Source organism: Phyllostomus hastatus, unplaced genomic scaffold (assembly GCF_019186645.2).
Source record: "Phyllostomus hastatus isolate PE091 unplaced genomic scaffold, TTU_PhHast_1.1 phas_scaffold_46, whole genome shotgun sequence".
Classification (NCBI taxonomy): domain Eukaryota; kingdom Metazoa; phylum Chordata; class Mammalia; order Chiroptera; family Phyllostomidae; genus Phyllostomus; species Phyllostomus hastatus.
In genome coordinates, this window is record NW_025334032.1 from 23,596,203 (window position 1) to 23,610,136 (window position 13,934).

Sequence of the window (13,934 nt, forward strand, 5' to 3'; positions counted from 1 at the left end):
GGGAAAATATATTTACAAATCATATATCTGAGAAAGGACTTGTACCCAGAATGTAAGTACTGTCCAAATTCACTTATAAGAAAACCACCCAATTTTTCAAATGGCAAAGAGTTTAACTGGCATGTCATCAGAAAAGACAAAACAGCTGACAAATAAGCACATGAAAACATGCTCAAAATCACTAGTCATTAGAGAAATGCGAAGTAAAACCACACTGAGGCACCACTTCACACCTAACAGCACAGCTACCACCGAGAAGACCGACCACATGAAGTCGCCGTGGCAAGGACATGAGAGAACCGGAGCTCTCATACACAGACAGTGGGGATGCAAAAGGCAACCACTCTGGAAAACAGTTTGAAAGTCCCACACGATACAGTCGTTTCACTTGAGGCATTTACCCAAGAGAAATGAAAACATGAGCTCATATAAAGACTTGTAGGTGAATGTTCAAACAGCTTTATATGTAAGAGCAAAAAAATGGAAACAGCCCAAATACACATCAAGAGACGATTAACAAACTGAGGTGTACCCATATGACTCAATGATAAACAGCAATAAAAATGAATGAACTATTGACACAGTAGCAACATGAATGAATCTCAAAATAATTATGCTTAGTATATGAAGCTAGACAAAAGTTATTCCACTTACATGAAATTCTAGGAAGTGCACACTAACGTGTAATGACAGAAAACAGACCAGTGATTGTCTGAGGAGAATGGGGGAAAGCAAGGGGTGGGAAGAAGGGACTAGCGAGGGTCCAAAGAACTTCCTGGGATGATACGTTCACTGTCTTGATAGTGGTGATAGTTTCACATGTGTATAATGTGCTAAAGGTTATCAATTTAGGTACTTTAAACATGTGCAGTTTAATGTTGACCAAGACCTCAACTGCCAATTTCTTACTCTTTGCTTTGTCCTGACCAAATTTCAATAAGTCTTCTTTCTTTCATTTAGGTCCCTGAATTCTGCTTGCTCCCCACCCCACACACAAAAAGTGGAAAGTGTCTCCCTTGTCAGCTTCTCCTGGAAATCAGCTGACCACAGCCAAATGCTTTCCTCTTGGTACTACTCACTGGTTATTTCCTCTTGCTTCTTGGCCCCCCCTTCCAACTTTCTGCCTATCTCTGCTCACCCCTACCTTCACCCTACTAAAGAAAACACTTTTCCTCTTTGATTCTGAGACACTTCCAGATTTCTGAGATCAGAGTGGTCTCCTGTTACAATCGTTTTTCTTCTGAATAAGACCTTTCCTTATCTAAATCCTAATTCAGTCTTTTGACATTGTATCTAATTATACTTAAGCTGTTAAATTTTTTTCAAAAACACTGTAAAACAGACAGGTGACTTCATAAAAAAATAGAGAATTACAAAATAGACTGTGTACACAGGAATTCTGATTATGATAAAAGTACCACTTTAAATGGTTTTGTAACAACTGACTATTGGTGGAAAGAAGTTAATTTTCTAGCTCAGTCTACATGATCCCCTCAATTAAAGAGCTAATATTCAAAATTTAATGAAAAAAATACCAGAAATTATAGAGGCTATGATGATAATCTTGAAAGAGGCATACTACAAATCTGATCAAAATACAAAACTCAAGAAGTCTTAAGAAATATAATTGATAAATGGCCTTCATTTAAATTTTAAATTTCAGTTTAATAAAAACACATCAGGTGAAAAGCTGAATGGCAGGAGTAAACCCCAAGATAAACCACAGGCCCTGGGTGATGACAATGTGTCCACGTGGAGCCGCCCACTGCAACAAAGGCAGCGCCGCACCGCAGGGTGCAAACAATGGGGACACTGTGCAGGCGGGGGCACGGGCAGCACGCAGGAACTCGCGGGACTTTCCATTCACATTTGCTTTGACCCTGAAACTGCTCTGAGAGATAAAGTTGATTAATTTTTTAAAGCTAAATGGTAAGCTACAGGCAGAGAGGAAACATATTCAACATATGAACAGATTCAACATTAGAACATATTCAACAAAGGACTTTGCACCTAATACATAAGTTGCTAAAAATAGATTGAAAAGAATTTTAAATCTATGTTGAGATTTAACACAGCCCAGGTCAGTGTGGCTCAGTCGTTTGGGCATCATCCCACAAAGCAAAAGGTCTCTAGCTCAATTCCCAGATAGAGCACCTGCCTGTGTGGTGGGCCAGGTCCCCCGCTGGGGTGTGTGTGAAAGGCAACAGATGGATGTTTCTCTCACACACCGATGTTTCTCTCCCTCTCTTTCTCCCTCCCTTCCCCTCACTCTAAGAATAAATAAAATCTGGAAAAAAATTGCTATATCTTCTCTAAAAAAAAAAAAAAGAATCAAGAACCCAACATAAAAACTGATGAGGGATATAAAAACAATCATTCATAGAAGAAAATTATGCACGTGGTCTATAAGCATATGAAAAGTAATAAAGACTAAATGAGCCCTGGCCGATATAGCTCAGTGGATTGAGCGGGGCCTGCAAAGTAAAGGGTCACCGGTTCAATTCCCAGTCAGGGCACATGCCTGGATTGCGTGCCAGGTCCCTAGTAGTGGGCGTGCAAGAGGCAACCACACATCTGTGTGTTTCTCGCCCTCTCTCCTTCTCTTCCCCTTTCTCTAAAAATAAAATAAATAAAATACTTTTTTAAAAAAGACTAAATGAAACTTTAAATACTTTAAATATACTCTCAGACAGGACAGTATATGAGAGGAGCCAGGGCTTATGGAAATTCTCACACTCTGCGTAATCCTGAGAACCCAACCGGAAGAACTCCATGTTTGTAAGAAAGCTCTATGGTTCTAACCTCCTTTTCCCTTCATCTCGGCAGGCAGGCCAGAGTGTGCATGTGGCTGGCCGTGTCTGCACAGACTGGGTTACAACCCCTTCTTTTTCCCAAAATAAATCCTTCTTGGTGATGAAACACCTGTTTGATATTATTTTTCAGTTAATAAAAAGATACCAAATAAAACAGTATTTTCTTATTTTCACCCCTGGAAATTAAGAAAACATTCATTATCCCGTGCTAGCAACTATCGTGGGCACTGAGTGCCATGATACACTGTTGGCAGGAGTGCAAATTGACACAGCCTTTTTGTATAAAATTTGGTAGTCTCTAATAAAATTAAAAATGCAGTATTTTTCAATTCAGTAATTCTACCTTTATGTAATCATCTTAGAGAAATACTTGTATGTATATGAGGACGTACGAGGGTGTACTGTTTGCAACAGAAAAATACTAATTACAGGCAGTAAGTGTCCATTAATGAGAGTACAGGTAAATCATAGCACATCCTTATATTAGAATACTAATTAGCAGATTAAAAGATTATCTGCATAATACATGAAAAATCTCCAAGATAAATTAATAGAAAAACAACCCTGCACATAATACATTAAGTCTGATTTCATTTATGTAAAAAAATAAAATACTAAAACAAACACAACTCTTTATAAATGCACATATTGTATGAATATACATGTATGGAATAAAGTCTGAAAAAAAAAACACACACTGCTTATAAGAGTGATTACCACTGAAGAAATGTTAGAAAATGTATGGGGGAAATAAAGCTATGGAAGGAGAATTTTGCTTGTTCTATTTGAAACTTTTATACCAGGAAAAAAAAAGCTGTGATATTTGAGAGGGAGGGACTATATTTTTTAAGAGTAATTTTGTGAAAACTCAAGAAGTAAACTGAGACTATTTCAACATGTTTGGTAGTGAACTAAAAGTCAGGAGAAAGCAAAACAAAATATCTAAGAATAAAGAACTGACAATGCCTGGAAAGGAAAGGGGTTTAGTTACCCTAACTACATAAGTTAATTTAGAAAGTAAACAAACCTTATGAGGCCTTACTGCCCTCATTTGAAAATGAGAATATAAACACGTCAATTTGTGTGGCCTGCTGTGAGGATAACACCATATAAAGCACTGAGCAGGAGCCCCTGACACGCAGCAGCGATGCAATGAAGGCCTGACACAACTTCACCATAAAACACATACTGTCCTTCTGGAACGTGAAGTCTTCTGGCAAAAGCCAGGTGTGGTCAGGCAAGGAAGAAGAAGAAGAACTTGTGGAAAAGATTGAGAATGTCATAAAGTTTACCCATAAATGAACAAATTTCTTTAAAATTTAAGACCAGGCCTAGGAGGAAAGAGCCTGAGTAGGCCATTCTGAGAGAATGGCTAAGATCTAGAACAATAATAATGAAGGTGAGCACGGGCTTGTGGCAATAAGTGTGGGTAACAGGTGTGATAAAGCCACAGATCAGTAGGTAAACTAGAGGTTAGTAAAGGGAGCATGTTAATTTCAGTACCAAGAACTTTGTCAATGAAGGACTCTGGAGAATTCCATTTATTATTAAAATGAGTTCAACTGAATAAATACTTCTGCAAGGCAGTGCCAAAACGTGACAGCTTATAAGTACAGAGCCAAGTGAAAACCAGATCCGTTCTTTAAAGTAAATAGATGACCCAATAACCATAACAGAAATGGTAGAAGGTAGCAAAAATACAAGGATAAACATGGCGTTTTCCTTGACATCAAAACAGATGACGCCATTAGTTGTGTCCTGGCAAGGAAGACGTGACCAATCCCAGGAAGATATTTCCACAAACAAAACCTCAGTAAATGTTACTTTAGTTCCTGTGCCAGACCTGCCCAAAGCAAGCTGTTTTACTTTTGCAAACCCTGGGGTTTTTTAACAAGGCAAAAATCAAAAATTAAACCGACCTTTGGAGTACCACAGTCACACTCCTCCCCAGGGTCCACCAATTTATTTCCACAGAAGGGAGCACTATAGGCTTCGTCGGGCTTTGGAATGTTGAGGAGGCAGTTTCCTCCTTTATTTAAAGTCAGCTTCTCAAAGTCCTCTGCGCTGCAACTGCTGAAGTTCCTGGAACCTCTGTGACAAACGCCAAGGAAAAGAGCTTGTGTTACGGCAATGACTCATTTTGAAAATTTGAAGTCATACCTTTAACCAGCAAGAAATGCATAGTTTATTTTTATGTAATCTTTATTGTATTAAGAATTGAACAGTTTAACAAGCAGAAAATAAGCTAACCAAAAGAGACAAATGAGAATTCTGTTTCTATAAATATAGAACATTACTTCAGTTACTATAAGTAATTACTATTTGGGTTACACTATAATATACCTCCATGAAAGTATCTTCCAAACAATCACTTACCTTGAAATACAAAATCATAAATCTCATCATCAGAAAAGAGAGCTTAAAAGTTACCTAGTCCTAGTCAAAATTAAGTTTTCATTATCTTCCATAGTAAAAGATCTTCAAACATTTGAAGATAACTATACGTTTCCTCAATCTTTTTCTCACTCCACAGGATAACCTTCACATGTTTCCCTCACTATCACTTACTAGCATGCACTATAGCCATCAAGAAGCAGAATGCACAGTGCAGAAGTTCAGCTACAGTTTCAGGTTCAAAGGCCTTTTAGGATAAATCCTGAGAACAATGGCTAATACTCTGAAAGCTAGATGGGCATCTAGAAACTGTCCAACTTGGGCTGTCCATGTGAGATTTAAACAAATGCAACTCTGACCTGTTTTACATGTTCAAGGTTGTTTAATTATTTGTTTACTCAATAACTATCAAATATTTTCAAATAATCCCACTGGCTCTTTTTACTTTTGAAGACTAGTTGGAAACACACCCATACATACAACGAGAATCTGTGAGGAATCCAAGTCACATTAAAATTTTAGCAGGGAGCCCTGACCGGTGGGGCTCAGGTGGCTGCGTGTGGTTCCACAGAGAAGGGAAGGGTCACTGGTTCCCACTCAGGGCACACGCCTGGGTTGCGGGTTCAGTTCCCAATCAGGACATGTACCAGAGGCAACCAATCAATGTTTCTCTCCTTCTCCTTCCCCCTCCCTTCCCCCTCTAGAAATAAATAAAATCTTTTGCAAAAATTTTATCAGGGGAATTTGGTGCCCTGAAAGAATCTCTTTTTCATCACTTTGAACAATGATGCCAGAAGTAGCAGTGGGAATAAACACTGTTGCATTACAGTTTTTGAGGAAGCATTCCCATCTTTGTTGAGCCTTTGTACGCACCAGAAATCTAGAAACAGATCCCTTCTGGGAAACTGTGCTCCCTGGGCACACAGTTTACTCTTCTTTGCTAACTGGCCCAGAATCTCCAGGGAAGTACAGTCCTGGCTCTAGACTCTTGAAAAAGCAGTCTGCCTAGAACATTTTGGTATTGTTAACTACTTTTGACAAAAAGGCCTTTCAGTGTGGGATGTTGAAGGATTTTAACAGATTGACTGACAGAGAAGAAACCTGTACAATCATCTATGAGAAAAGAATGAGCAAAGACAGTATTTTGACTCACACAGAAAATAAAGGCATGGCACTAGGTTTTTGACAATAACAAAAACACTTGTTTTCCACATTCTTCTTTTTCTTGCTACTCTGTTTAGAAATATTGTGAGGAGTCCTTCTGTACAACATAATTCATTCAACAAATATTTGTTAAACATCTCTTATGTACAGGCACTCTTCTCTTTTAAGGGATAAAACAGTAAATAAAGCAGACAAAAATCCCCAACCCCGTGAAGGTGACATTCTAGTGAGACTATAAACTTAGTAAGTAAATTTGGTAGCATATTAGAAGGCAAGTGCCATTGCGGGGAAAGGTGAAGAGGTGAAAGGGGATGACCTATATAGGGGGAGAAGCAACTGCAATTTTATTTACTTATTTTATTCATTGATTTTAGACGGGGGAAGGAGAGAGACATTGATTTGTTGCTCCACTTATTGATGCTTTCATTGGTTGATTCTTCAGTGTGCCCTGACCAGTGATGGGACCCGCAACCCTGGCATATCAGGGACAACGCTCTCACCAGTGAGCTGCCTAGCCAGGGAGTGATCGCAATTTGTAAAAGAGCATTCAGGGCAGGCATTTCAAACATTATCACAATTGAATCACAACTGCCTATCTGGGGTGGGGAAACATTACAGGGAGAAAGAATTGCAAGAACAAGAACCCTAAGAGTGAGGCCCAACCGGCATGCTCAAAGAAGAATAAAGCAGCAAGCAGGGTTAGAGTGGAATGAGCCAATGAAGGAGTGAGTAACATGCGATACCATCGGCAAAGATCAGAACAGGCCATTGTAAGACACCGGCTGTCTACTGTGAGGGAAAGAAGGAGACTGGGGAGAGGGAGGAGAGAGGGGATGGCACCATGGAAAGTGCTGAGCAGGAGCCACTGGATCCGAGTAGGATCACCATGGTTACTCTGCTAACCACGCTGGAAGCTCCTGCAGAAATCCACTGGAAGATGATGACAGATCAACACGACAGCAGGGGAAGCAGAAAGAACTGTTTGGATTATTTATGTTTTAAAGGAACAGCCATTAAGAAGAAGAATGTGACAAAATAGAGAAGTCAAGGATGACTCTGAGTTTTTGTGCTAGAAGGAAGTTATCACTAACTGACCTGGGGAAGACTGTGGGTAGAGCAGGTTTTCGGAGGGACAAACAGAATTAGAATTTGAATCTAACAGACATCAAGTGGAAATGTTAAACTAGAGTAATAATTATTTGATAAACAAAGAATACTTCAATTAAACAGAGGTTTGTAATTGTCTTTTACCTCCTGTTGCTGACTTTTATGTGCTTAGTACAGTACCTGCCACATAGTACATATTCAATAATATTTTCTATAAGAATATATTAATCAGACAATAGCTACAGGAATTTTGAAGTCAAATATATATTCCTACACTTGAGTCCCTAATTTTAATCAACACAAATCCACCACTTCTAAAAAGAGTATAGTAAGACTTCTAGATACAAAATAAATATACAAAGCCAATTTTTATTTTTATATAATGAGAAAGTGAATTTTTAAAAGATATTTACAATACCATCTAAAAATATACAGTATAGGAATAACACTGTCAAAAGAAATGGTATCTCTATAGGGAAAATAAATATTTTTTAATAAAAGGAATTAAAGCAGATCATGGACTTGAAGAATCCTTACTAAAAATGTGTTCTCTTTTTTTAAATTAAATTTATTCCCGACCGGGCAAGCTACCTGGTATAAATATAAAAATGTGTTAATTCTTCACCAAACTAATCTAGAGATTTAATACAATATCAAATAACTCCCCAATAACACTTTTTTTGTGGAACTTGATATGGTAATTCTAAAGTTACATAGAAAGTCACAAACAGCCAAAACAGTCTTTTTTTCCAATTTTACTTTATTTTTTTCTTTTTATTAGACTTATTAGGGTGACAGGGGTTCATAAAATTACATAGGTTTCGAGTGTACATGTCTCTGATACATGATGCACACTGCATTGCGTGCCCACCACCCGAAGTCAAATCACCTTTCATCACCTTACATTTCACCCTCTTCCCCTTTACTATTCCCTACCCTATTCCCTCTGGTAACCACCATACTATTTAAACAAGTGGATCAAAGTAGGAGAACTTGCTTTATACAACCTATTATAAAGCTGTGGGATTGAGGAAAGTGCATTTTTTGAAGCAAATATAGACAAACAAATGAAATCGAAGAGCCCAGAAACAGACACATATATTTATGGACACTTGCTTCATGAACAAACTGACAATTAAAAGTAACAATGAAAAGAAAGTCTTTTTAATAAATGGTGCCAATTCAACCAAGTATTCATATTGGAAGAAACATCACCTCTACCTTACAAAATGCACAAATGGAAATGTGAGGTGGATTAGGGACCATCAAAGTCAAAAATAGATGAAAAGTGGGAAAGAGAACAGTATACGAGTACCCCTGGGACAGTAAAGTTAGGGGACAATTTATTAAGTGAGACACAGAAAGGAATAGACATAAAGGAATAGATTGATAAATTAACAACTTTTCACTAAAAGTCACCAAAAAAAAATTATAAAACCACTCTACAAATGAATAAAGATAGGCGACCCAGTTTTTAAAAACTGGGGAAAAACTGAACAGTATCTTCACACACACATAAAAAAAAATTCCATTGGCTTATAAATATGAGTAAGTGACCTAATCTCACCTCATTAGTAGGGAAATGCAAAGCAAAAGCACAATAAAATACCACTATATACTCAACTTGTTATGGAAGTTTAGAGTGGTAACATCCATCATGGATGAGGTAGACAGTGGGCACTCACCGCATCTCACAGCGCATCTCTTCCCCCCGCCTTTGATTTTGGCAGTTGTTATGGTGGACAGTTCCCCACAACTCCCACCTCTAAGCTTTTCTCCTCAGGTGCAACTCAGATGTACAGAGGAGTTAAATCCCAGGGGGCAACCATCAAACCAAAGAAAGATGGAAGTGACAAAAGCGAAAACATACTACAGCCACCCACATCAGAATGGACAAACGTCAGGAACACAAGGCCGACTAAAAACAGCCGCAGCAACAGAAACGCACTGCACACAGCAGAGCCCCTTACACTCCGGAGATACATTTCGAGTCCCCCAGCAGGGGTCTGGAACTGTGAAGAGTACCGAACCCTATACACACTCAATTTTTTCCTATATGCATGTATCTGTGATGAAGTTTAATTTATAAACTGGACACAGTAAGAGATTAACGACAAGAACTAATACTAAAATAGGACAATTGTAACAATATGCTGTAATAAAAGCGATGTGAATGCTGTCTCTCTTCCTCTCAAAATCTCCTCCTGCACTGAGCTCGCCCCTTTCACGTGGTGATGGGCGGTGATGCAACGTCTGCAGGACGAGGTGAAGGGGGGTGGGTAGGCCAGACAGAGGGATGAGTCACGTCCCAGGCAGGACGGAGCAGGACTGTGTGAGACTTCGTCACATTGCTCAAACTCATGAATTGTTTAGTTCTAGATAAATCTTACGAATTGTTTATTTCTACAGTTTTCTCTTTAATGTTCTCAGACTGTGGTTGACTGAGGGCGACTGAAAGTGCAGAAAACAAAACCAGAGAAAGCGAAACCGCAGATAAGGGGGACTACCGTAATTCGGCTGACTAACCCTCCTTAGTCTGCTCTATAATCAGAGCTCAAAATAGGCAAAAACTGAAGTAGTTAAGCATACATGTTTAGGTGGCAAAACTGTAAAGAAAAGCAAGGGTAACAGTGAACTTGAGGGAAAAAAGGTATGATGGGAAAAACCACAAAAGGGATTTCTGAGGACTGGTAGCAAGCGACAGGCCTCGGGCGGTTACACAGTGTTCCCTTTATAAAAATGGGTTCAGCTATACATTTGCTTGGCTACATTTTCTGTATGGTTTATTTTTCACAATAAAGATGTTTTAATATATCACAAGTTGTACCAGAGTAAGAAGACCCAGCAGGAGTAGCCTTGGTGCTTCCCTTCCTGCAGCTATGCTCAGTGGAATCTAGTAAACTAGAAGGCTATATCTAATCAGGACTGAGAAATGCTTTAGGGGGAAAAAAAAGGATGCATTTGCTCAACCTGATGGAGGTTGTTGGAGATCAGAAAGCTGACATGAGAGATGCCTTCTGTAGGAAGCAATCATCAACAAGAAAACAGAATCAAAGATAAAGGTCACAGAGTGAGAGGCAAACCTGGGATGCAGAGCAGGCTTTCTCTGATTTAAAAGAGAGAGAGAGAAACATGAGATGATGCGACCGAAAACACCACCGTTAACAAATCTAAGAAATTTATTGTCAACTGGTAGAGCAAGTTAAGTCCATTTCACCCAGGAACAGGCCAGAGCCGTCGTCCAATGAGGCCCACCAAATCTGAAGTGTCAGTCCGACGCGATCTGTGTTATGCCCATTCTGTCTGCTGTCCAGAATACTTCTCTGTTCCAAGTGGACGTTAGTGCGGTGTCCTCTGGAATGGCTTCCGTTTTCCTTAAGAGAAGCAGGTTCCCCCTCCATTCAGTAATGAAGGTCTCACTTACACTCTTTTTTTGCAAGGTGGAAAACCTTTTATTCTTCAAAACTTGGTATTCCTAGATGTGGGACATTCTTCTTTTTGCCCTCATTAATTTCAACTTACTATACTAACATATAAAATTATTATAAGACCAGTAAAACTTGTAGAAACTTACATACTGACTTGCTACACAACCAAAGAACCTCCCCAAAAGGCAAAGGCAACAATCGACAAATAACTATATCCACACTGAAATCCTTATTAGATTGCTACAGAAAAATCTGAAACTACTATGGTACCAATAGCAATGGGAAAATAATATCAAAACAATCCACTCAGATCTATTTGAAATATAATCACCCCCTGAAAACTTTTTAAAAACTCCACAACAAAATGAACAACAGTATTTCCAGCGTACGCTATCGGTCCTCAAGAACACAGCCCGGGGAACACCGGCGATAGTAATCACCTCAAGGTTCGACGCTGTTAAAGGTTGTAACAGAACAGCACCTACATTTTTTCTATAACACTTCTAATAAGTTGTTTTCTTTTAGTTCCCAACCAAAAATAAACATTTTCTCAGAGCAAAATGACCTAAAAAACACAGAAAAGCCAGAAGAAAAATGAAAAAGGACTTGAAAGGTTACCACCAAAAGACACAATCAGTTCAACATTTTGGCATACAGCTTTCCAATCTTTTTCCACGTGTTTATATTTTTTTAAGATAGAAATGACTCACACAAGGATATTTCATATACTCCCGTTTTCACATGAATAAATACATGTTAAACGGGCACATTAGTAACGACCAGCGCTTCACAAACCATCCTGTGCGGCGCCCCAGGACTTCTAAGGAGGTGCCCTCAGGGGCTGGGCCAGCTCACGGCCTCAGACCCACCATAGCTTCCGCAGCCATCAGAAATGTTTTAAAATCAGAAGAAAAAAGGGAAGTCACAATACAAATATTTAATAATAAATCCAGACTGGGTTATACTCATCTTTACACCAACACAGTCATAAACTATAATTTTTAATATCTGTAAGTAGAGAAAGGGGCAAATAAAGGCAAAAGTCATTAGGACGCATGAAAATCATAATGCAGCCTGGGGGGTTATATTTTTTTGCTGTTTGCCCTTCACTCTTTGAATTGTCTGTGACATACCTAACTCTTCAAATCCATAGGTTGTTTTCTTCTTTACAGGACTTTTTTTTGGGGGGTCGGGGGGCAGAGGGGAAGGTCTTTGCTAAGAAAAATCTTTCTCTATCCATGATTGTTTTTTATTAAACGTGTTTTTCCTCTATCTCCTTATGTAACTGAATTTTATCTTAATGTATGATATGTGGTAAGGATCCATTTTTTTTCCAAATCTTTAAAAATTATACCAATCCCATTTATTGAATAATCAGTCTTGTCTTTAAAAATGTCACTTCTGGTAATTCTTAGTTTTCTACTATGAGGCTATCAATATGTTTATTATGCATTTAATATTATATAATCCCCAAATACCCTTAGTATGAAAAGCCTTCTTATATTTTCTTCACTACTATCACAAAATTATTCTTTCAAATTGACTTTAAATTTATTTTTGTCAAGTTCCAGAATTAAAGAAATATATAAATACCTGGAACTTGACAGGATTTGCATTAAATTTAAGAATTAACCTGATGAAGACATATATTTCCAATATTTAGTCATCTCATAAAAAAACACTGCCTTTACTAAATTATATATTCTAACTGTCAATAAACATCTGTTGTCTCCTTTAAAAAAGTCCTACATATTTCCTATTAAGTTGATTCCAAGCTACCTTGACCTTTGGACAAATAAAAACCATTTTATTCCTTCATGCTTTTCAAAATGGTTATAGCTGGTTTATTGGGAATCTATTTATTTTATAATTGTATTCTAATACTATTTAATTGGTTCTCTTACTGTTCAAAACCAGACAATCATATCATCTGAGCTGCTCCCCTTTTCAAACATTTATTCCTAAATCTTTTCCTAACTCAATGCATTAGCTGGAACTTCCAAAACAAGATAAGCAATAGGACTGACAAATCTTATCCCCACCCTTATCCACTGTGCTCTGTGCTTAGTGGAGACTGACCTACATGCACTGTGCATCCAATTAAGCACAGCCGATAAGAGGCACTGGCAGAGACAAGAAGTCGGCAGGAGAATACGGTTGATTAATTCCCACGGATCCCTCTTCACCAGGTCACCTCTCGTTGGCAGTTTCCCTCCATTTTAACTCCCACAGGGTCAGTGTCTCCCAGAGCTACAGCTTTTCTCTCCGAGATCTAGTTACATTCTTCCCTTTACATCTTCTACATCCCTACAAAGTTATATTCTTATAATATAAAAAAAACCTTCTTTGTATCTCTTCTCATGGTGAAATAGACAATCTGAAATTTAGTATCATCTTATATTCATGTTTTGTTTCAATATGTAGCAACCTTTAAATGTAACAGTCACAAGACCATTACCTTCAAAATATTTTATAACTACTTTGGACTTCAGGTCTCTTCTTTGGCACAATATTTACTTAGGAGACTGCTTTAAAATTATCAGCTCCTTTAGGGGATTTGTTATCAATATCCAGTCTTACCACTTAGTGGTCAAAGAATGAGACCTGCCCTGTTTCTGCTTTTGGGAAATTATGTAAGTCTTCTTTTGGCAAAACGGTCAACTGGACATCTGCAATGAAGATTTATGCTCTGTTCTGCACAGAGCTGAAGTTTTATCTACTACATCAACCTTACTAATTATTTACTTGAACTTCTATAATCATGAAGACTTATCAGAACTTTAATACCATAATTCCTGGCCCAATATATGGATTTTTGCAGCATGAGCTCCGACACTGCTTACAATTCATAACTTAGCCCTTCTGGGCTCCAAAACCACCTGCAGAGCAAGCGGCACCCCTGGTGCTAATTGTACTCTTTGCTAAATCATACTTTTTGCATCACTGTCAAATAATACTCCCTGTGCTATAATTGTGTGATCAGAAAGCAGCTTTTTTGTTCTACAGGCCTGGGCTGAAACAAGGATGT

The 13,934-nt window shown here is 38.3% G+C and overlaps 1 protein-coding gene across 1 annotated transcript in view; it reads right to left on the minus strand.

Moving 5' to 3' along the window:
* Positions 1 to 13,934, minus strand: part of ADAM9 (ADAM metallopeptidase domain 9) — a 97,794-nt gene that overhangs the window by 45,550 nt on the left and 38,310 nt on the right. The window contains exon 12 of the mRNA XM_045821539.1: positions 4,733 to 4,904. Coding sequence (XP_045677495.1) covers positions 4,733 to 4,904 — 172 coding nt within the window. The remainder of the gene's footprint in view (positions 1 to 4,732; positions 4,905 to 13,934) is intronic.